The 20688-nt window shown below is 52.9% G+C and overlaps 10 protein-coding genes across 10 annotated transcripts; 4 read left to right on the top strand and 6 right to left on the bottom strand.

Annotated features, from left to right (window-relative positions):
• Nucleotides 1-93: 93 nt before the first annotated feature.
• BP01DRAFT_320436 (uncharacterized protein) lies at nucleotides 94-2547 on the top strand. The gene is made up of 2 exons (XM_025572695.1): nucleotides 94-409; nucleotides 473-2547. The coding sequence occupies exons 1-2, from the start codon at nucleotides 348-350 to the stop codon at nucleotides 2373-2375; spliced, it is 1965 nt and encodes a 654-aa protein (XP_025430985.1). The 5' UTR covers nucleotides 94-347; the 3' UTR covers nucleotides 2376-2547.
• A 289-nt stretch (nucleotides 2548-2836) lies between these two features.
• Nucleotides 2837-3487, top strand: BP01DRAFT_63725 (uncharacterized protein). The gene has a single exon (XM_025579988.1). It carries the CDS (start codon nucleotides 3098-3100, stop codon nucleotides 3446-3448), a length of 351 nt encoding a protein of 116 aa, XP_025430984.1. The 5' UTR covers nucleotides 2837-3097; the 3' UTR covers nucleotides 3449-3487.
• A 516-nt stretch (nucleotides 3488-4003) lies between these two features.
• On the bottom strand, nucleotides 4004-6377 carry BP01DRAFT_383212 (translation initiation factor 2A; the record flags this gene model as incomplete). Its single annotated transcript, XM_025577406.1, has 6 exons — nucleotides 4004-5217; nucleotides 5279-5507; nucleotides 5562-5970; nucleotides 6028-6099; nucleotides 6170-6239; nucleotides 6353-6377. 6 exons carry the CDS (start codon nucleotides 6375-6377, stop codon nucleotides 4004-4006), a joined length of 2019 nt encoding a protein of 672 aa, XP_025430983.1.
• A 1214-nt stretch (nucleotides 6378-7591) lies between these two features.
• On the bottom strand, nucleotides 7592-8392 carry BP01DRAFT_383211 (uncharacterized protein; the record flags this gene model as incomplete). The annotated part of the gene is made up of 1 exon (XM_025577405.1): nucleotides 7592-8392. The coding sequence occupies one exon, from the start codon at nucleotides 8390-8392 to the stop codon at nucleotides 7592-7594; it is 801 nt and encodes a 266-aa protein (XP_025430982.1).
• A 1063-nt stretch (nucleotides 8393-9455) lies between these two features.
• BP01DRAFT_423882 (glycosyltransferase family 8 protein) lies at nucleotides 9456-10985 on the bottom strand. The gene is made up of 3 exons (XM_025579651.1): nucleotides 10792-10985; nucleotides 10204-10639; nucleotides 9456-10150 (listed from the first exon to the last, which is right to left on the bottom strand). Exons 1-3 carry the CDS (start codon nucleotides 10850-10852, stop codon nucleotides 9670-9672), a joined length of 978 nt encoding a protein of 325 aa, XP_025430981.1. The 5' UTR covers nucleotides 10853-10985; the 3' UTR covers nucleotides 9456-9669.
• Nucleotides 10986-11591: 606 nt separating this feature from the next.
• On the top strand, nucleotides 11592-13524 carry BP01DRAFT_357354 (uncharacterized protein). Its single transcript, XM_025575185.1, has 3 exons — nucleotides 11592-11801; nucleotides 11867-12188; nucleotides 12246-13524. Exons 2-3 carry the CDS (start codon nucleotides 12011-12013, stop codon nucleotides 13445-13447), a joined length of 1380 nt encoding a protein of 459 aa, XP_025430980.1. The 5' UTR covers nucleotides 11592-11801; nucleotides 11867-12010; the 3' UTR covers nucleotides 13448-13524.
• A 90-nt stretch (nucleotides 13525-13614) lies between these two features.
• Nucleotides 13615-15501, bottom strand: BP01DRAFT_63666 (uncharacterized protein). The gene is made up of 3 exons (XM_025579987.1): nucleotides 15390-15501; nucleotides 15319-15325; nucleotides 13615-15199 (listed from the first exon to the last, which is right to left on the bottom strand). The coding sequence occupies exons 1-3, from the start codon at nucleotides 15390-15392 to the stop codon at nucleotides 13782-13784; spliced, it is 1428 nt and encodes a 475-aa protein (XP_025430979.1). The 5' UTR covers nucleotides 15393-15501; the 3' UTR covers nucleotides 13615-13781.
• A 162-nt stretch (nucleotides 15502-15663) lies between these two features.
• BP01DRAFT_63632 (uncharacterized protein) lies at nucleotides 15664-16184 on the bottom strand. Its single transcript, XM_025579986.1, has one exon. It carries the CDS (start codon nucleotides 16094-16096, stop codon nucleotides 15755-15757), a length of 342 nt encoding a protein of 113 aa, XP_025430978.1. The 5' UTR covers nucleotides 16097-16184; the 3' UTR covers nucleotides 15664-15754.
• On the bottom strand, nucleotides 16185-17710 carry BP01DRAFT_63631 (ESCO family N-acetyltransferase). The gene is made up of 2 exons (XM_025579985.1): nucleotides 17557-17710; nucleotides 16185-17489 (listed from the first exon to the last, which is right to left on the bottom strand). Exons 1-2 carry the CDS (start codon nucleotides 17586-17588, stop codon nucleotides 16274-16276), a joined length of 1248 nt encoding a protein of 415 aa, XP_025430977.1. The 5' UTR covers nucleotides 17589-17710; the 3' UTR covers nucleotides 16185-16273.
• Nucleotides 17711-18298: 588 nt separating this feature from the next.
• On the top strand, nucleotides 18299-18712 carry BP01DRAFT_63493 (uncharacterized protein). The gene has a single exon (XM_025579983.1). It carries the CDS (start codon nucleotides 18411-18413, stop codon nucleotides 18669-18671), a length of 261 nt encoding a protein of 86 aa, XP_025430976.1. The 5' UTR covers nucleotides 18299-18410; the 3' UTR covers nucleotides 18672-18712.
• The last annotated feature ends 1976 nt before the right edge of the window (nucleotides 18713-20688 follow it).

Raw genomic sequence — 20688 nt, 5'->3', positions numbered from 1 at the left:
GACGCGCTGGACGCGGCGGCGGGACCGAAGGTTGACCTCCGCCTCCCCCGACAAAAACAACCTCTTCTTCTACTCTCAATTCTGCATTCCTCCGTCTTTTCCCTCCTCTTCTTCTTCTTCTCCTTTCTTGTCGCCTCCTCGCAATCAACTCCCTTTCTTCCTCGTATGAATTCTTTCCCTCACTACTGCTATCTGTAAGACTTGGGAATGGTGGTTGCTAGTCTCCTGGACTAGAGATCCAGCAGATTCGTACAAATCAGCTCTTCTTACAAGCTTCCCAATCATTCAACTCACTATCTTCGCTTTCCGCCTTCATCACCTCAAAACACCGCAGACACATTCTGACGATGTCATCATTTCCCTTGAAGCCTCTGGTCAGGCCCAGGGACGATGACGGCCTACAACTGAGGTGAGTTTGGGATTTCTGCCGGGAAGCAAGGTCTGTATTGACCATGGTTGCTCTGCTCTCTAGCTACCAACTCCCTCACCGTGTCCATACGGCAGCCGGATACCCTCTTCTTGCCCCCAACGGCTCATCAATCATTGTCTACGGTTATGAAACGGGTTTGAGGGTGGTTTGGCGAGGAGGCAAGCCCTTCGCTACTGAGGAAGCTCCTGCTGCTCAAGCCGACAAGGCGCAAAAGACCGCTCCACCTCCCAGCGATGATGCTATCATGATCATTGATTCCGACGACGAGAGCGTTGCAGAGCTTCAGTCGTCGGTCTCCAAAGAAGAACCCAAAGTCCAATTCGAGCAAGAAGAGCCAGAGGTCGATCCCGCTTATCCTTACGAAAGCATACTACGCCAGGTCGACATCCCCCTGGGAAGCAGGGTTCTTCATCTGGCGGTACCACACATTCTACCCGAGACAGCTCGCTCATCGCTTGACCCATTCCCTCCTACTCTCAAGGAGCTCGTTGTGGTTGCTGCCGTCTGTGCAGACTACTCTACGCGAGTGGTGACCATACCTTTGACCCCCCCTCATCCTAGCCAAACCAAGATCAACTTTCAGACCATCGATATTAGTGGTGGGGTATCTCACCAAGAGCTCCCCCGTGGTGTCAGCGTCACGTTCACGTACCAGGAGACCGAGAAAAAGGAGCCGAATTTGTCCCGCAGCCAGCAGTCTGCTTCTGGACGGTGGGACATGCTTGTCGCAACTCATTCCGCAGAGTCGGCGGGGCTGCTACTGGTTCACCGGATCCCAATTGCAGAAGGGCATCAGCTCTGCGGCGATGCGATTGAGACTAAGCGACGATATCTCCCGGCCCCGGCCACGAACATCTCGTTCAACCCATCGGGATACCCCGCCCCACGTCATTCCACACTGCTCGTCGCTTTTCACAGCGGCTGTATCAAAGTGTACTCATGTTTCGCTACCAAGCAAGCGAGAGCCTCTCGCAGGTCCTCCGGCATGCAGACCGACCTGGAGACATCCCAGACAGAAGGAAACTGGCTTATCAGTCTTTATCCGGGGTTCGAGCAGAGCGTTTCGGGACCTGCGCAGCGTAAGACTGTAATTAGCGCTGAATGGGTACTTGGAGGACGAGCCATTATGGTCTTGATGTCAGACGGAGAGTGGGGGGTGTGGGACATTGAAGGAGCCGGCCCAGGAAATATCAAGGGACCGCTTCAGCGTCAATCCAGTATACAGGGTGTAACCGGCGGCTCTATGACCAATTTCTCCGTCAGCGGTCGCCTTCTGAGCCCACTTCCTAGCGCTCATCACGCAGAGACTGGTGGAGGTTCCTTCGAGCATCGGCCTAAATTCGCGCCTCTCACACCCGCGACCAAACGTCTACGAGAGGACACGTTGTTGAAGGGTGGCTCGACCGGCATCACCAGCTCTTCACTGTCTGGAGGCATTTCGGTGTATCAAACGAATGCGTGGAAGGACCCCATGCCGGATGAGGCTGTTCTGCTACGACACGGCAACCAGGCCGCCGTCATTCCTAGTCTGTTGTCTTTGTGGCGCAACGCGATCAAGGCCAGTGGCACGTTCGATTCTTCCAACCGCTGCCGGGTGTCCACCCTTCAGGACGTCAGCCTGATGGGCGAGCGCCTGAAAGGGATTGGCCATCTTCCAGTGAATCCGAGCCGAACCCGCGGCGCTGACCAGCAGCCATTCGACTTGATTCTCACGGCGGAGCATCGCGTCATGATTCTTTCGCCTAGACTGGTTGAGCCCGAGCATATGCCAGTCGGGGCGATGTCTGTGGCAAGGCCCACGGCCACCTTTGAGACCGACCAGCAACGTCTACGTCAAGGTGAACTGGACGTGGACGGGATGGACCGAGTTTTGAGCGGCATGGCGAGCGCCAAACGGTCGATCGGCATGGGCAGCCCCATTAAGCGACTTCGCAACTTTGCTTGAAAAGAAGATGAAACAATTCATCTGAGTCGGCTGCATTGGAAGCCAACGAAGCATACATTGTCTGTGACTCCCTCGGAAGCACCTCTGGCCCGGAGTCGGAATCCGGACAGCGCCATTCTCATCCTGTGAAATGTGTCAAGCAGATAGGATGACCAAGATACCCAATACTTACATCTGTATTTTTCTCGGGGCTTGTTCATATCTTTTTCTTCTCGCTTTCCCCTTTTGTGGTCCACCTTTACCCACACATCTCGCCCTCCCTTCTCTCGTAGACACCCCCCCCAAGAATTCCGCACTGCAAGGTGGAGCGCAAGGCGAGATCAATACCTTGAAATCCCTCTCTTTTCTCCTCCGGAGAAAACCAGAGGGATAAGCTCTGTATCTGACGCGGTACATCAACAACCCATCCATCGGGGGTTTCCATTTGAATGGAAACCCCCCGTCTCCTAACCCACCAGGTCAGGTTCTCGTCTCCCCGACGAGGCCACGATGACCATCCCCCTCCTCGATTCTGCTGAGCCAAAAGAGTGCGGCCGTCTCCGCACCCCATTTCTCTTTCCCTTTTTTTTCACCATGACTGATATCGATCATCGTTCTTCCCGGTCCGGTCCGCGGAGGTTGATCCTGTGCTGACACTGATTTCCCACCCGGAGAGAGTGTTAGGTTTGGCTTCCGGGCCCCCGTGGATCGGGCTTAGATCCAGCAGGGGCTGTTAACGCAGGATGTTTCATCCTGCTTTCATGCCACTTTTGGTGAAGACAACATCCACATCGATAGCAGTCGTGGAAGGGGAAAGGTCATGGCTGGATTTGGATTGGGTCGGGCAGTGGGGTTGGGGTGGGAGACGTGGTGATGGGGACATATCCGTTCATTTGATATGGTTGTGTGTGGTCATAGTAATAGTAGGAGTAGTAGTAGTAGTAGTAGTAGTAGCAGTAGTAGAGATCCTTTCTGAACGACCCGTGGCCTGTAGTGATTATCCTTCGTACTACCCCTTAGCTGATCGTTTGCAATTTTCTAAATGGCATGGTCTCTCCGCTGTGCAGGAAAGAGGTCAAAGCAGGACTCACTGATAAGTTAGGCAGTCGGGTTCAAAATTACTATATCCTGGCAACTAGTCAGTTGACAGGCTACCGAGTCCAAAGCACATACTAGTACAGACATGAGGAGGGTAGGAAGTCCATCTTCGACGAATGACGGAGTGCGTGCCGTCTGTAGGTCGGGTCATTCAGTTTATTCACTGCTTGCTTTTATCAAGAGAGGTTTACTAAAGAATCCTGCATTCATCAATAGTCACAGATGCGTGCACAACATTCCCACCCAGCCAAGTCCATTTATCGATGAGTCTGAAACACGGTTAGAAGATTATCGATAGTCTTTGAAGCACATGTTTTATTTTTAATTCTTTCTCTGTGCAGCAAAATCTATATTAACAAAATATATAGACCCCATAGAAAGGTACGATGCTTGAGATCCGTAGTCAATTCCAACCGATGCAAATAGCACCAGAGATAAAACACCAGATCTGTGTCTGTGAATATGCTTCCGCAGCATCTAGCAGGAAGAAAAGAGCCACAAGGCCCCAGGAGGCATATGTACAACCAGACGGCACAATACACCATCCCAGCTTAACCACTGTAGCCCAGCGAATCCAACTCCTTGCGCACCGCCTCCTCGGTCTGGATCTTCTTCATCTGCGTATCCTCCAACTTCTCCCCACCGGCAAGGCGCATTTTCAGCTCGTCGATCGCCCGGATCTTCTTCAGAAGTCCACGGATCTTTTTGTCCTGCGCAGTGGGTGCTCCACTAGCATCCAGAGCAGCCTCCGCCGCAGCGTTGTCATTGGCTTTGGCGTGGGCATGGGCCTTGGTAGCGGTTCCATTGGCCTGCTGGTGGTTTTTGCGCTCATTGTTCTGGCCCTTAGATCGGTTGCGCTCATGCGCCTTGTCGCCGCGACGATCGGGGCTACGGGTGGACTGGCCAGCAGCCTGCTCACCATCGCCTTGCTCGTCCTTCTGTTTCTTGGCCTCCCGCTTCTTCTTGTTGCGGGCGGCCGATTTGGACAGTTTCTCGGGCTGCTCAACGCCAGGAGGCAGAGCCACGCCGCCTCCAGGAGCGGCTCCCGGAGGCAGAAACTCCTCGGCAGGTTCGGCACCAGGCACCTCACGTCGGCGGGAGCGTCCGAAGCCGTTCACCACGCCGCCAGTGGGCGCGCCATCCCGGATATACGCCGCACCACCCTGATCTTCACGCTTGAAAGCAAGAGGGGTTAGCTGGCCACGAGCACCGGGGGGGCGATAGGCACCTGCGGGCTTAACAGGAGCCTTCTTAGTGCTGAGGTAGGCCACCGCAGAGGGATGAGGAGTCGGCAGAGGGTTGAACGGGTCGCCAAGGGGGTGCTGCTCAAGTGACTGGGGACGCCACACCACATCGTACAGCTCGGTCATGTCCTCATTGTACATCAAAGCGCCGCTTACGTGCCAGATACGCAGTCCATTGTCCACACGCAGACGTGGGCTGGTCGTGGCGGTGAGGATGAACTGACCGTCAGGAGACCAGTCGCAGACACTCGAGTTGGAGGCCTCCACGGTGGCGATTTTGTGGTAGTTCTTGTCCATGTCGTAAATATCCATCTGACCCGCAAGGTTACCGAAGCCGGCCACGAGGACGAAGCGACCATGAGGAGAGAATTGAATGGTGTTGCGAGGGCCGAGCGGGAAGCTGTGCTTGGGGACACCACGGAAGTTGAAAATGGTGGTCTTTGCCGGCATGTAACCATAAACCACACCAAACTCCTTGGAGTTGGGGGACCAGGTCACGTCGTGAATAGGACCTTCCTTGTCTGTTGCAGCGGAGATCAGCACACCGGTTTTCCATGGGTCCTGCATGAACCAGTCACTTACCGAGATCCACACGGGAGTCGAAGCCACCTCCAGCACTGAGCAGGTACAGGGTGGTCTCGCCGTAATAGCTCTTGCCCGACCGGTCAACATCTGTCTGGGCCAACACAATCAAAGTCGTGCCCTGCTCGTTCCACTTCAGCTGAACCTTGTCACCCTTGAAGAAAGTCTTCTGCGAGACAGGCGCTCCAAACTGAGGCACCAAGAACACCTTGACGGCGGCAGGTTGACCCTAAAAGCAAGATATAAGTATGACTTCGTGGCAGGAGGGCTGAGTTCCGCATACCTTGCGCTCCGGAATGAAGACAGCAATGGAGGCGTTCTTGCCGGGAGAAAGGGAGAAATCAGTCACTCCCTCCACTCGCAGCTTGTTCCAGACCTGGGAGAGGTTCTCGCTCTGGTAGAACTGGACCTCATTGGTGACGACGCGCGCGCAATGACGCTCATCGGAGGTGTACTGAAGGTTCCAGCCCGTCTGCGACTTCTGGACGAAGCTGCCCACAACTACATTCTCATCACCGCTAGACACGACCTGCCAGACCTTCAGGTTCTTGACAGCATCACCCTTCTCATCCTTGGTCGGACGCTGCCAGGTGATCAAATAGGTTCCAAGCGGAGAGAACCCCAGCTCAAACACATTCTCCGCAACAATAGTGGAGACGACATGTCCGACGGACGGATCAACGATTGTCACCCTGAGGTTGGGTCAATATTGCGGTGCTTTGGTCTTCGCATAGAAAGGATTCACATACTTCTCGGGAGAGGCCCAGGCGAAATAGCGACCACAAGGGGAGTAGGCGCTGCAACGCAGGTTTCCCTCGGGTCTAAGAGACACCGTCAGCAAGTGTTTGTGGCGAACGGACCGTGCCTATTGGCCCGGGTGATGGTACATACTTCTCAAATCCAGACAAAGGTGCATAGACTGGGGCCGCATCCAAGATGCCAACTCCCTTAACCGTACGGTCTGTGGATTGATTAGCGTCGCGGTCGAAGTCCTTGATCGGAGATTTGGCAGTGTGCGACTATGTCGTCATGCAGAGGATTGGGAGAGATGAGACTAGAGCGGGAAAGACCTACAAGCCAACTGTGTAGGGGCTGCCATTTTCAACGATGTGTTATCTCGAACGACACACGGGATCGTAAATTCGCGAAGCTAGCGGAAGACGCGCGCCGGAAGTCGTACGGGCAGTTCAAAGAATCTTACAATCTTCGAGTCCAAGGTGTGAAGCAAGCAGATGCCCGCAACTGTGTGTAACAGATTGAAGCGATGGCGGCGAAAGGTAAGAATTCGATGTGATTCGCAGTCCGAGAACGTGTTACTGCTGCAGTAGCGGCAAGGTGAACAAAGCCGGGACGAGGACGTTTGAACTGTGAGGTAATTGGAGAAATAACAGGCACGCGCGTCGGCAGGCACACACACACACACAAAGACCGTGTGAATTGGAGCGGACAGAGCTTGGGCAATTGGAAGGGGAGGTTGTAAGTAGTGTTGTTGGTCTTGCAGTTGTGGATAAAGTCCCACAGTGTTTTCCTTGTGCTTGACAAGTCAATGCCAGCTGATGACGATGGACAAGGAAGACTGAATTAGGACTAAGAGACAGGAGACGGAAAGAAGAAGAGAGGAGGGTGAACGAGTAGGGGAGTAAAAGTAGGAGTGGGGGGTGGAGGAGAGGAGAGGAGGGGAGGAGGAGGAGGAGAGAGAGAGAGAGAATAGAAGAAGAGGACGAGTAGGTGGGGAGGAAAAGAAAGAGGCGAAGAGTGAGTCTCCGTCAAGACAGGGAGAAAAGAAACACAGCCAAAGAGAGACAAGAGACAGAGACAGAAAGACAGGCGGAAGTTGCAGAGCCTGAGGAACCCACGCGGAAATTTAGTTTGGCGGGAGCTTTTCCTGAATTTCTAAGTTGTTTTTGGAACGCCCCAAAATGCCCACTTTTTTGCCCCAAAGAGGTTCCAGACCCAATTTTACGTCTTTGCTTCTATTGCTTCAATGCTGTGGCTTCGATGTTCTTTGCTGCAATGCTGATGACAGCCAGCCTTAGCAAATCAAAACAAACAGACAGTCATATTTATGTTACATGCATTATTTGTTTTTCAAGCTGGACTGACTGGTCGTTAAGCAAAAATCCCATACATCCATCCATCCATTTACAATTTCCTCCCCGAATCACCCCAATTGTTGATAACAAACGTTCCTACGCAAAGATGGGGGAAATAATCAGAAACAGAGCAGAGATCAGGATCAGTAAAAAAAACAAGCAGAATCAGAATATATTCGCCGGTCGAACTTCTCAATTGCATGTTGTTCTTCCAAACAAATTAGATCTCCCGGTGGGGATTGCCACCATCCGCCGGGGTGGCCAGGCGAGGGGTCCTCACGGTCGTATCAACCACATTCGAATCATAGGTCATTCCATCCATCATCCGGGCATCCTGGGTAGGCTCAGGAGTGACCGATCCGGTAGGAGAGGCCGTGGCTCGCAGTATAGCCGTGTCGCCGCCCGAGTGCTGCGCCGCCACCATGGGATTGACGCGCGCCAGCCCAGGGCTACCGAATGAGCCTGGCCGGCCTCCTGACGAGTTCCGATTCACCAGCGGATTCGAGACGGGTCCACTGATCGTGCTGGCGCCCTCTCCAAAAGCGACCAAACTGGCATCGCCTTCATCACTGAAGTTGCCCACACTCGATGTGCCGTCTTCCGGGTACTCACTCATCTTGTCCGCATCGAACGCATCACTGCCGCTGGCCCAGGTCGTGCGAGCCCCCACACTGCCCGTGGCACTGGCACTGCCCACCGTACTGCGCTCTTTGATCCCTGGCCCGCTTTCAAAGTACCCGGGGGGGTGGGGGGTGGGCACGAGGCCACTGGGTTGGGATGTGCCACCCGCCCGGGCCGTAGCCACTCGTTCTAAACCGGCCAGCCGTGAAATGCGATCGGCCCGTTCCGCTTCAAGAGTGCTGGTCGAGGTGTTGGATGCAGATGGGGAATGATGTGCATGACGGCCGTAGGGGTGCGGCTGGCCTTGATGACCGTCCTTGATGGCGGTGGTGGAGAGGGCTGAGAGCGATGTGGTGCCGGAGTTCGGAGTTCCTCTGCGCCAGGCATGTCGCAAAGCCATGTTAGCGTATGATCGGGATAGACTGGGACAGGACAGGGAGTAGGAAATAATAGTCAACGTGGTTGGGCAGTCTTACGGTCCCATCTCGGATGGAGTCACCGGATCCGACGGCGGCGGAGGGAGATTAATCAGGGTTGGGGTCGTCATTCTGTTCATGATGGGGTTGAAGCTGAACTGCAGGGTGCAGCTTGCACGGGAAGGGTAATGAGCGGGTTGATTTACTTCGAGAGGGAGGTGTAGGACTCAGTAGAAGTACTCCCGATGCAAGTGAAGTGGGGAGTAGATAGGAATATCTGCGGGGAAGCGAGATTGAGAGAGAAGAGAAGGGCCAGAGGACGACAAAGACTGGCGCATCCCAGGGCCGGGTGATTTATTATAAGGTATAAGGGTATACCTCGCGGATTCACAGTCTCTCCGTCTGTCTCCCGTCTAGGTTTCACAGTCGCGGGATATGCCAGATGCGTCGAGGTGGACCGGATCAATTGGTATGAATAGAACACAACCGTCTAGATTTTGCAGTCAAGTGCTGGTAGGGTAGAGTGGGAAGGGGGGGAGAGGGAAAGGTGAAAGTGAGGCTGTCTGAGTGGGCCAGAGAAGGAAGGGGATGCGATGAAGCGGACGAAGTCGCCTCTCCTTTTATGATTTCATACGGGGGGGTTCTCTGGGTGTAGGGAAGTAAGTGAGTGAGGTAGAGGAAGAGAGGAGCACCAGCTTGCTCCACAGGGAGGAAAGGGTAAGTAGTTCTGGGATGAATTTTGGAGGTGAGAGGGAAGTTTATGGTCCACCAGGAATAGATAGACCTTTTTTACTTCAGAAATAACTTGACACTAGTGGTTACCAGTAACTACACAGTAACTACACAGTAACAAATACTTACTACGGAGTACATGACGGACAGTTCGCCTCAGGCTCAACGCGGGTTGCCCGCACTTCAATTCCCATTTGGGTTAGCTTGATTCAAAGCATTACAATGATGTCATTGAGGATAAATGACTAACAGTTAAAATACCAAGTTAAGTTAGTTAGTACGGAGGAAGTAACTACTAAGTAGTTTTATGAATGCCTCAGGCTCACGACCCAATACTTTTCCTATTCGGTCCGGAGCAGTAAGTGATCTTCTTGACTATTAACCACCCACGCACGTACCAGATCCATCGGTTGAAATCGATCTCTCTGCTACCACAATTCATTCAGCTACTGGCGCCTCCAAGGGTATTTATTCATAGAGCATCGCTCTCCTAATCTGACCTGTCCTTTCGATCTCACCTTCCCAGAGTCTAAAATTGATCGTTCACCCCCGTTCTCCGCTCTTCCTGCAGCCGCTCTTCCGTAATCTCCCACCACCAGGCATGCGAGGCATCTTGACTGGAACGCGGCACCAGGCCTTTTCGGATCTCCTCCGGCTCGTCCCAGGGTTTCGGGCTGAGGATGTAATGCACATTCTTGACCCGATCATCCCGCCAGATGGCGTCGTGCACTCCATCCCACCGGAGGGTCTTCAGCGCATTATACACATACGGAAGGGCCACCCAGCGGCCACTGAACACGTCCGAGAGGAGAGACTGATCGGCAAACTCGTAATCGGAGGTGACCGAGGAGGCTAGTTGCGCGATGATTTGATCATAGATGGCCTGCGACGGGTTGACCACCTGGAGGCCGCCGTTGGGCATCCCCAGACCGGCAGTGGGTGGGGCTCCCTCCGTCTGGGCGGATTTGGGATTTGCGTGCTGCGTAGTGAAGGCACAGTTGGACGGGATCCTGAGCTCGCGTCAGTTCAGGGGAGTTCTCGACGATCCAGCAGCGTTGCATACCAGTCCCGCGGATAGTGAGGCTTTTGGAGCGGATTGCAGACACATGCATGGCTGGCCGCGAAGACGCGTGGGCCGGTGCCTGCCAAGGCGGGGGGATCCAATTCGAGATCCATCAGCTCATCCATGTTCTGGCGAACCAGCATGTCACTGTCGAGTTGCACCACTCGCTCATACTCGACGAGCGAGAAGGGGGTGAGCTTGCTCCAGCAGTCGTAGAAGCGCACGTCATTGACATATGCCTTGGGCACTGACGGCAGTAGATAAGGAACCCGCCGCTTCCAAATGCCACGAGCATCGAGTGCAGCATGGCCCTCGTCTGGGAAGGAGTCGGTGTAAAGCACTACCAGCGGATACTTGGAGCCCACTCTGCGTAGGGAATACTCCAGGGTGAGCAGACCCGGGAGATATGCGGTATTGGTAATGAGGGTCGTCCATACTGAGGAAGAGGTTAGCTATGGGGTTTTATTTTGTTTTTACTTTTTTACCAGATCTGCTGGATATTGGGATTCAATGAGAGAGGGGTGGGATTGAAGGAGTGAGTGAATGAATGAATGAATGAATGAATGAATGAATGGGAACTGCGAGCACCTTTAGTGGCATCGGTTATGCGGGGACGAGTAGTAGTAGTAGTAGTAGTAGTCACAGTCATGATGGGTTCTCTCCGCAGGTCACCCAGTACGCGGAGGATACCAGGAGAATGAAGGGGTACAATAAGAAGAAGAGGAGGAGGAGGAGAGAATCATAGGATAAAGAACAAGAATTTTCTTTCTAAAAAAAAAAAAAAAGAAGACCAGGAAGAAGGGAAAAGAGAGGCGATAAGCAGAAAACAAAAGCAAATGACTGACGAAAAGGCGCAATCGGGGGAATCGGGGATTGATCGAATTCTAACCGGGTTGGTGTTAGTGAGCAATACCTCTCTTCTCTTTTCCTCCCCCCAGCATCGGTGCTCTATAAGTTCAAGTTACCTATGCAGTACATTGTCGATGGGCCCAATTTGCACACGTTCCTCTGCAACTACATTGATTCAATTGACCTCTAAGTTGGTTGTGGACTAACTTAGTAGTTAACTGGTAGTTAACGACTTATCAGTCAGTGCAACAACAAAGTAATAACAACGCGTTGTAATTCTTCAACCCCCTTTAGTTTCAAGGCGGTCAGCCCTGAATAAATCCCGCCGAAGAAGGATTGAAGTATACGTTATGCGATTCTCATCCTTCACCTTCCATCCTTCCATCCAATCCACCAATCCTTCTCTTCAGCTTCAAATTCCCTGCTTCCGATTCAAAATTCCCCGCTTCTAACTTCCTCTCTCTCTCTCTCCGACTCATTCTTAGACAGCGTCTATGACGGAGCCCGATTACGAGGCGCAGCCTCTAATCCAAGATGAGCCAAGTCCCTCAACGGCCCAGACGCAATCGGACGCTGACCGCATGGAGGAGCTGCGGAGCAGCTGGTATCTCTTCGTTTTGACCCTGGGCATGGGAGGGTGAGTTTTGCATGAAGTGCCCATTAGTTGATGCAAAGGAGCCGGGGCTCAATGACACCCCCCTTTCTCTAGTCTACAAATTGTCTGGTCCATCCAGCACTCCAGTGGATCGGTAACGAGTCGACCTGACACCCTTCATGGCGCATTGCAGTAGAACTAGACTGACCAAGATACAAGCCCTATCTCCTCTCTCTGGGAATGAGCAAGTCCATGCTCGCGGGTGTCTGGATTGCAGGGCCATTGACCGGCACCCTCGTACAGCCATATATCGGCGTCCGAAGCGACAACTGTCGCATCGCCTGGGGTAAAAGGAAGCCGTTCATGGCGCTGGGGGGAGCCATCCTGGTCTTCTGTCTGCTGAGTCTGGCATGGGTCCGGGAGATTGTCGAAGGTACGCTCGGTTTGTTTGGCGTAGAAGCGCATTCAGATGGAGTGCGAACCACCGTCCTGGTGGTGGCAACACTCCTGATGTATTGTCAAGATTTCGCCATTAACACCGGTAGGAAATCCTCTCATTCCACTACCATCTCCGGCAGTTCGACTGACGACCAACCAGTACAAGCCGCAACCCGGGCATTCATCGTCGACAACGCGCCTGCCCACCAACAGGAATCGGCCAATGCGTGGGCAAGTCGGCACAACGGCGCAGGCAACATCCTGGGCTACATTCTAGGCGGGCTGGATCTCGCGAGAACGTTTCCAGCGCTAGGGAACACCCAGTTCAAGGGCCTTTCAGTCATCGCCAGCGTTTTCCTGGCCGTCACGCTGTCACTCAGCTGTGCCTATATTCAAGAAAAGGACCCGCGCTCCGAGCCCCTAATTGTCACCAGACCAGGGCTCAGGTCGCTGTTCCGCTCAATCGGCGACACCATCCGCGGCCTCTCCACTCGAACGCGACAGATCTATCTGATCCAAGTCGCGGCATGGTTCGCATGGTTCTCATTCCTCTTCTACGCAACCACCTATATCGGCCAGCTGTACGTCAACCCGATTCTGGATCAACACCCGGGCCTCCCCGAAGACCAAGTCAACAAGATCTGGGAAGACGCCACCCGAGTCGGCACGCTAGCGCTTCTCGTCAACGCCATCGTCTCCTTTGCAGCCAGCATCATCCTGCCTCTTCTTATCGTTCCCTCAAAGCCAGAAACATTCTCTTCAATCCAACCGCGACAGCAGCAGCAGCAGCACAGAAAGGGCTGCATCCACCTGAATTCGTGGCTCCACATTCCCACGATCCCCCATCTGACCCTCCGCCGCGCCTGGCTCCTGTCTCACTTCCTCTGCGCCTTGTGCATGTTCAGTACCTTCTTCATTGCTACCCCGGCCCAGGCCTCCGTCATGACCGGCATTATCGGTATCTCCTGGGCCATGACGTCGTGGGCTCCCTGGGCTCTTCTCGCCACCGAGATCGCGCTTCACCACGACGTTGACAACAACAACAACAACACCACCACCACCACTCCCAACACAATCGATCGAGCGTCATCCGCAACAAGACCGGCACAGCAGTTAGCCCAGTCCCAAAAAACCCACCATCCGAACCAGGCAGGCATCACTCTAGGCCTCCACAACGTGGCCATCTCCTTCCCGCAGATCATCTCGAGCGCGGTCAGCAGCCTGATCTTTCGTGCATTACAGAAACCCCGCGAGGAGCCGTGGGATACTTCCACCGGATGGGTCTTGAGACTAGGAGGCTGTGCCGCCATGCTAGCCGGAGTGTTGACGACTCGGCTCCAGGAAAGAAGGCCAAACGTGTGATCGATTTCGGGGATTGGGAAGCAAGCCCTCTCAACCCTATAGAACATGTAACGATATATACATTTTTTCGACGGAAAAGATAAGGAACAGGAAAACAGTCTACCACCAGAATCCTATCCCATGTATCAACATGTAAACCCTTGGACTTCAGGGCTTAATCCCGCATAGACCTGAGCAATGCCTCCCCCCACCCCCCCAAAAAAGAAAGAAAATTGAAAAGACAAGCGCTATGCTTCGTCACTCATTGGCATTTCATTGCACACCATTTATACTCCTCGACATACCGACTAGGAAATGGTATATTCGAATCGAGACCTCAACCAGGCTAGCGGCCCTAGTGGCTTGCCTTGCGACTCTCGTAATGACCGCGAAGGTCATCCACCTCCTTTTGTAACCGGGTGAGATCCGCTAAAATATCATTCGCATTCGAGGGATGCGGGACGTAGTCATCTCCTTCGGCAGTAACCGCAGCTTTTCCGGATCGGAGGCTGAGGCGCGAACTGTCCGGACTGTGATTGCTAGATCCGCGCGACCGCCGTGGTGGCGGAGGCGGAGGGTTCGGGACTGACGCGCGCTTGATTGACGGACTGGGTGAAGCTGCTCGCCCGGGCTCACCCGGGTTCCATGGGGTAGAGGTGTCAATCTGTAGTGAAAGTCGCTTGGAGGAAGACGAGGAAGGTGCCGAGTCGTCCGATTGCGTGCTGCCTAAGCGAGCGTTTCGCGTTCGCGGCGCATGCAAGGACCACGAGCTCAAGCTGGGAGGCGGAATGGCCCCTGAGGGGGCTGCTGCTGCAGGGTCCGCTTCTGTTGCAATGGAGCGTCGGACGGGGTTCACTTTGGCGGATGCGGTATTGGACCGTCGCATCTGACTGTGTCGCCGGCTCAGGGGAGGGGTCGGAGGCCGCTTGTGCTGCGACTGGCTCCGACGGAGAGTGTCGGCCGGCGGTGACTGTGCGGATTGACTCGTCTCCACGCCAGAAAAGTAGTCGGTCACTGGTTGTGCTGGCCGAGGTGAGTACGATGGCTCCGAGGGAGTACCATGGAAGGAGAATCGGTTGGAGGCTTGACGGGGAGTGGTTTGGGAATGAGAGGATGTCGCGCCCGAGCCGGCACTGATGAGCCGTCCGTGGTGATTCTTTGGCGGCGGAGGCGGCGGCATGCGGTCTCTATTCCCAGAACGGCTGGCAAGCGGCCGTGAACGAGAATCGACGGATGAGGGCGCCCCTAGCTCGAGACGTCCCGGTGACCGCAGGGAGGTCCGAGAGGCCTCGGCTGTACTGCCGTCGGGGAGATGCATACCTCCGTACGAGGCGAGTGACAGCGAAGAGCCCGTTGGTCTCCTCGATTGAACATTCTCCTGTGAGGATGCCACCGGCCGACGTAGCGTGCGATGGTCCTCGGTGTTGTTGGACCGTAGGACCGCAGCGGTTGACTGCACTGCCGGGGACTTTGCAGAGACGGAAGGGTATGAGTCTATCGAGTAGACGTTGGAACCATCGGTGTCATGATCTTCTTCAACATCATCATCATCATCACCTTCTTCCTGATCACTAGGAGAAGGACGTTGGTGGAATGGATCTGTGAAGGATGGATCATCGGAGGATGCGGAGTCGTCGAATTGGGGCGGGTGAGAGGAGCTGGGGAAGCTCGGGAAGCTCTTTGACCCTGGCGACGACGAGTCAGGCACAGTGAAGATCGTGTCTGGATTGTAGGAAATCGAGGTTGTCTTTGTTTGCGGGGAAAGGATAGTATCTGTGGCACCCGTCGGTCAGTATAAAACATCAATCTATGGTCAATGAATGGATGTGCCTCGCCCAGGCTGCGATGAATGAATGCATGAAAGCAATCCGGAAGCGTCGGAAGAGACTCACTCGCGGGCTGCCTAGGGCGGAAAGGATTGGATCCAGACATCGCGAAGGAGGAAGTGGAGAGAAGCACTGACCATGAGAGAGAGGGAGAAGGAAAAAGGAGAGGCAAAAGGAAAAGTAAGCGCATAGAAGTTGAAGAGAATTTGGTGGGAGGGAGGGTGGTAGTGGAAGAGGATGTGAGGGGAATGGATGGGGGTGGGATGGAAGAGGAAGAAGAAGAAGAGGATGAAGAAGGAGGAAGACCATTAATTCATTCATTCATTGATCCCGTACTCCCGCGCGACTTCTACAACACCATCCTGTATGTAACCTCCAGTAAACACGAGTCCTCGAGTTAAAAGTTCTATTGTTGGTACTACGAAATTCTGTTTGTTGCTTGGACTGGACTAGACTTATAGAAGAGGTATCCTTTCTCTGGTTATAGTGGATCCTGTGATGCTCATTCTACCCCTTCCCAAGGGCTCTTCCAAATTCCCCTCCCTACAAGAAGAAACCAACAAATGAAAAATAGAAAAAAAAATGAAAAAAGAAATAAAAAGAAAAAAAAAGAAAAAAAAACAAGAATGCCATGGTTATGAAAATGATCAATCCAAAGAGGTATATATGTTACAATGAAGAAAAAGAATAGAAAAGGCAAGGAAAGGTAAGGAAAAGGGAACAGAAACACAGCATGCAAGATCAACCACGAGATACAAGAAACCCCCAGCAAAAACCCCCCCTTCCTAATAAAACACCGTCGGTTGTACAGTACAGGTAGTAAGTAGGAATAAATGATCATCATCACAGTATTGACTTTCTCCAAGGTCAATGCCCGAGAAAGCAGGGTATCAACACGCCCGTGTATCGAGAAAGACAAGTAAAGAATAAAAGAGAAAAGGGTACTACTATCCAGCAGTGTGGCGGACTTGCTTCTTCCCCTCCCCCCCAGATGTCACGGCCGTTGTTCGATCGAGGAAGTTCATTGCTCGTCATACACGTGCCATTCATTGTTACCAAAGAAAGATTGCGCTAGACCTTTGCCACTCGCGGTCGGCTGGCTGAACGCAATCTGTTCCTTGGGAATCTCCATGCCGTAGATGAAGTTGCTCACCACACAATCCAACAAGTCCATAGCGATACCCTTGTGACGAGAAGCTTCTGAGGTCCAAATCCGAGAGATACCCACGATAGCTGGGTGACGTTCATCGCGAACTGTGATCGAGGAATCGGTGGTGCCTGGGGCGGGGGCAGATGATTTCTGTATCGGTCGGGATTCCCAGATGCGCTCGGTCAAGCAGGCCCCAACACAGCGACTGTCTTTCATGTGCAGAAACACCTTGTAGCGATCGATCTTCTCCGTCGTGCCGTTTGTGCGCAAATGTGTCGGGGGCTCAGTCTGGCTCCACAATATCTCGTCTTCGATGACGGGGGAGGAAAGCTCCTTGCAAATAACCTCGAGCACTTTCTTCGCCTGGTTCTTGGCCGTTGGAGATGCTTTGCGATCGACAATGACCACGTACCCTTCGTCGAAGCGGGTAGCTTCATACACCCACCGAGATGCGTTGGCGCGCATGAACGCCTTACCCAAATCCACCCCAGTCGAATTCATTTCATGGAATTTCTTGTGCGTAGCCGAGTCCTCCGCGTTCGAAGGCACATATTCCATGCCACAAGTCGCACAGGTCCGCCGCATCTCACAACCAACGTCGATCTGCATCTGCTTCAAGGCGCTCGGCTGTTGCGGCTGCGGTGTCGTTGTTGTTGTTGTTGTTGTCGCCACCGGCGACTTCTTCTTCGGAGGATCCATCGAGGCACGCACGCTATTGGAGTTGACCTCGGTTAAAGGCGTACTGTTACTGGCCGCATCTTTCGTGGCGGTGTGCTTGCGTTTGAGGAAAGCAAAAGTTGGTTTCCGCGTGTTGGCGGGTGGAGGGCTTAACCGGGGCGGGGGCGAGGATGGGGGCGTCGACAAATCATCATCCTGCGTGCCTTCGGAGAGTACGACTGAATTGCGACGTGACGGACTGGATAGCACAGCAGCGGAGGATTCTCGGATGGCATATTGAATACTGTTCTCCGCCTCGTCCGAATCATCGGACCCCGATAGCGCGACGCGTCTTTTTTTGGCGGCGGGTCCTTGGTCATCGTCATAGACGCGCCACAGTGGACGCCCGTAAGTTTTCATCATAAGACCTCTTTGAGGAGCGCGAGCGCGTCAGTCCGACAGACATTCTGATTCCGCGTGGAAGTAGGGGAGCTCACCGCTTGAATGAATTTGTCACAGTCCACGGCATCTCCCTGGATTAATGTCGAGCGACACACTCAAGCGAGGTAAATCATCTATGGCGTTTATCAAGGGGGGCAGAATCGCTTGATGATGCAGAAGGGATCAGAGCCAGAAATGGGAGAGGGAAGAGGGGGGGGGAAAGGATGCAAAGTTATAGGGAGGGGACGGGGGATTTGAGAAGATCTTTTGAGGCCAAAGGACAGGAACTAAAAGAATCGGATCTAGTTTTGAGGGGATGATAGTTATGGCGAGATGCAAGATATCAACCTTGAAGCTCAAGAGGAAGGAACAGAGGGTGATAGAGAAGGAGAAAAAGGGAGAATTCGAGGTAAGTCCAGGGAAAACAGAGAGAGAGAAAAGCACGAGAGATGGAGGAAGGCGGCGGCGGCGGCGGCGATGATGATGATGTTGGATGGAAATAATGAATGGGTAGTAATAATTATTCGGTGATCGACGGGAACGCGTGCAGTCACTAGTCCCGTTTCGGTCATATTACTTCTAGTACGGAGTACTTCTAGAAGAGAATAATAAATAACGCTTCATTCCATTGATGTTCAATTGACTACTAAGTTGTAGTACCTTAATTACCTACAGAGTACGGAGTAGTCAACTATCTCAACCATCTTTGGACTCTCCCTGACCAAGCTGATCGAGCATCACAAATTTGAAAAAAAAATAAATAAATAAATAAACAAAAATAAAAATAAAAATAAAAATCCCCAACTCATCGTATTATGTCGTATCTCATTCATTACTTATCATCCTCATTATTGTAACTAAAATCCATCGAGACAATACCATTGGCATTCCCCCGGTGGCGTTGCTCGGGATGCGTCAAAGGACGGCTTTTCCTCTCCTGATTCAACCCAATCAACGCTTCTCCTCGCCGGCAGAAGGTGTTACATGTGGAACAATACGCCCCCCTGGATCTGCTGCCTCTTGCTCGCCTTACAACGGGCTGGTGATTACGCTCTCTTCTGTTGCTGCTGCTCCTGCTGCTGCTGTATCATCATCACCACCACCACCATCATCATCATCATTATCATCATCATTGCCGCCCGTCACCTGTTTCCAGCTGTCCCAATGCTAGTCTATCGGCAACGAATCTCCTACTAAATTAAACACAGACCCCCCATCCCCTCTTCTCCCCCCCCCCCCTTTATTCAGATACACCTATGCAACTACATCCTAAATACCATTGATGACTCTCATAAATGGGTGTCACTCTGTAAATAGAGAAAGACTCAATCAGAGTCAACCATTCCCCCTGTAAAGTGTGACTCGTCCCAGCCAGGATCTTAGGGGATGACAACTCTTTCCCCTTCTCAGCTTCAGTTGAATGAGGGATTGTTTTTTTTTTTCGTGCCTCAGGAATTCAATGCGAGCCGGTGGGATGCTATTGCAAAAGGTTAAACTTCAGGAGGTTGAACAGCCTGTCCAGTGCATGCTTGACAGGCCATCCATTCTACCTCCCTCTCGCTTTTTCCCCAGCTTCGCCCTTGCTAGGCACCTCGTCTGGGGGGCTTGGAGAGCATGTACGCGTGCCACCACCTGCTCGCCTCTCACCGAGATAGCTAGCTATGTGAAAGATCACATTCTTTTGTTTGAAAGAACCTGCTTGGAAGGTAACCTCAGACCCCCTCGGATTCGGTTCACTTGATGCAGATGCGACACACCTGTACCGCCGCACATACGGACCTGCCTTGGAAGAGTGGCATTAACAGCTGCAATTCCAAACCCAGTCGGCAGCAGGAACGTTTCTCATTCAACCGCGCCTCCTCCCCAGCATTCCTCGCGGCTGTGGGATGGATTCTGGCTGCGGCTCAAGAAACTTTCCCCCATCTCGGTTGGCTTTGGCCTGCTGAAGAACGACCAGTTTGAACGCTACTCCACCTGATCGGCCTGGTGTCAAGCACAAGGATTGTGCTCAGTAACAGCATCTTACTCCGAGTCAGTAGCTGCGATGAACGGAAACAGATTGGAGAATGCGACCGGAGCAGCCGCGACCGGGAAGCCCACATGAGAGAGCACCAAGCAGCATCGAAAACCTCATCTATAGCCGGGGAGTTTGGTTACACCTCGAGTGGTGAATCGCGTTACGAGGTTGCTGCCGCTGCACAGGTATCACGATCGGAAGCCCAGAAGAAAACATATGGAGTAAGACTTTTCTCACATCAGATCCGATGGGCGAAAGAAGTCGAGGAGGAATTGCACAGTGTTTCAGCTGTCAAGGCTAGTACTACTCAGTGGTGATTACTAGGTACTTTAGTTAACACCAGCAGTCCCAGCACGGGCATTGCAGCATACCAAAGTGATCCAATTGAGGAGATTCCGGAGGGCCGGTCAATGTTGCTATCGATAACGGATCATGTACGGGGAGTATTCCGTATGTACTCCGTACTGTAGCACGCCATCCCGCCGGGTGGGGAGATGCGAAGTAAATAATAGTGTAGCTTAATAACAATCTGATGATCGTTAGATAGTAGCCTAAAAACTTCTCGGAGCAATCGGGATTTAAACAGAAGACCAAATCATTCCTTATCGACTGAAGTGCCAGTGAAAAATAATCCCCGAGAAAGAAGAAAGTCTTTGACTGTCAATTCGAGGGATGATGCGGGGGGGGGAGGAGAGTCTGGACCGGCGCGTCCTGATTGGGGCGGAAAGCCCAAACTCTGCCTGTCTTAGTGACTCTTTTTTTTTTCCCTTCGTTCTCTTTCTTTCATCGACTGCTGCTGCTACAATTGCAACAAACTGCAACAAACTGCATCTACTGCAACGTGTGAAGTTGCTATAGTATCTACCACTCATTCTTCTTCTTCTTCTTCTCTTTTCCCCTTTTTCTTCCCTCCAAATCCGAACCTGTCTCCCTCCTCAAGTTCCTCCGCCCATCTCTCCCTATATCCAATTGCTCGATCCTCTCCCTCCCGGGCACCTGTTCGACCGGCCATTTTTTCCAGCCTGCCTCGTGCACCTCTATCTCGAGGGAAACGGCTGCTGCATCAGAAACAGCGGTTCAGAAACAAGCTTCAAGCTCCCGTCGGCTCAACTGTGCTTTGGAAAATCCTACTCGGCGCTCGTGTCTGGAAAAACTCCGTCCACCTCGGGTT

This window comes from Aspergillus saccharolyticus, assembly GCF_003184585.1.
Source record: "Aspergillus saccharolyticus JOP 1030-1 unplaced genomic scaffold BP01scaffold_17, whole genome shotgun sequence".
In the NCBI taxonomy this organism is placed as follows: Eukaryota; Fungi; Ascomycota; class Eurotiomycetes; order Eurotiales; family Aspergillaceae; genus Aspergillus; species Aspergillus saccharolyticus.
Note: the sequence above shows the minus strand (reverse complement) of the source record. Positions and strands in the feature narration are given on the sequence as shown.

Excerpts from the sequence above, each read along its gene's own strand:
- BP01DRAFT_63493 (XM_025579983.1), top strand. The coding sequence starts at position 18,411 with ATGCGTCAAAGGACGGCTTTTCCTCTCCTGATTCAACCCAATCAACGC.
- BP01DRAFT_423882 (XM_025579651.1), bottom strand. The coding sequence starts at position 10,852 with ATGACTGTGACTACTACTACTACTACTACTACTCGTCCCCGCATAACC. Across the intron at positions 10,640-10,791 it reads CATAACCGATGCCACTAAAG|TATGGACGACCCTCATTACC; the intron begins GTGCTCGCAGTT and ends CCTCTTCCTCAG. Across the intron at positions 10,151-10,203 it reads CCTCACTATCCGCGGGACTG|GATCCCGTCCAACTGTGCCT; the intron begins GTATGCAACGCT and ends ACGCGAGCTCAG.
- BP01DRAFT_63631 (XM_025579985.1), bottom strand. The coding sequence starts at position 17,588 with ATGCCGTGGACTGTGACAAATTCATTCAAGCG. Across the intron at positions 17,490-17,556 it reads GTGACAAATTCATTCAAGCG|AGGTCTTATGATGAAAACTT; the intron begins GTGAGCTCCCCT and ends CGCTCCTCAAAG.
- BP01DRAFT_320436 (XM_025572695.1), top strand. The coding sequence starts at position 348 with ATGTCATCATTTCCCTTGAAGCCTCTGGTCAGGCCCAGGGACGATGAC. Across the intron at positions 410-472 it reads GATGACGGCCTACAACTGAG|CTACCAACTCCCTCACCGTG; the intron begins GTGAGTTTGGGA and ends TCTGCTCTCTAG.
- BP01DRAFT_357354 (XM_025575185.1), top strand. The coding sequence starts at position 12,011 with ATGGCGCTGGGGGGAGCCATCCTGGTCTTCTGTCTGCTGAGTCTGGCA. Across the intron at positions 12,189-12,245 it reads AGATTTCGCCATTAACACCG|TACAAGCCGCAACCCGGGCA; the intron begins GTAGGAAATCCT and ends ACGACCAACCAG.
- BP01DRAFT_63632 (XM_025579986.1), bottom strand. The coding sequence starts at position 16,096 with ATGATGATCATTTATTCCTACTTACTACCTGTACTGTACAACCGACGG.
- BP01DRAFT_63725 (XM_025579988.1), top strand. The coding sequence starts at position 3,098 with ATGTTTCATCCTGCTTTCATGCCACTTTTGGTGAAGACAACATCCACA.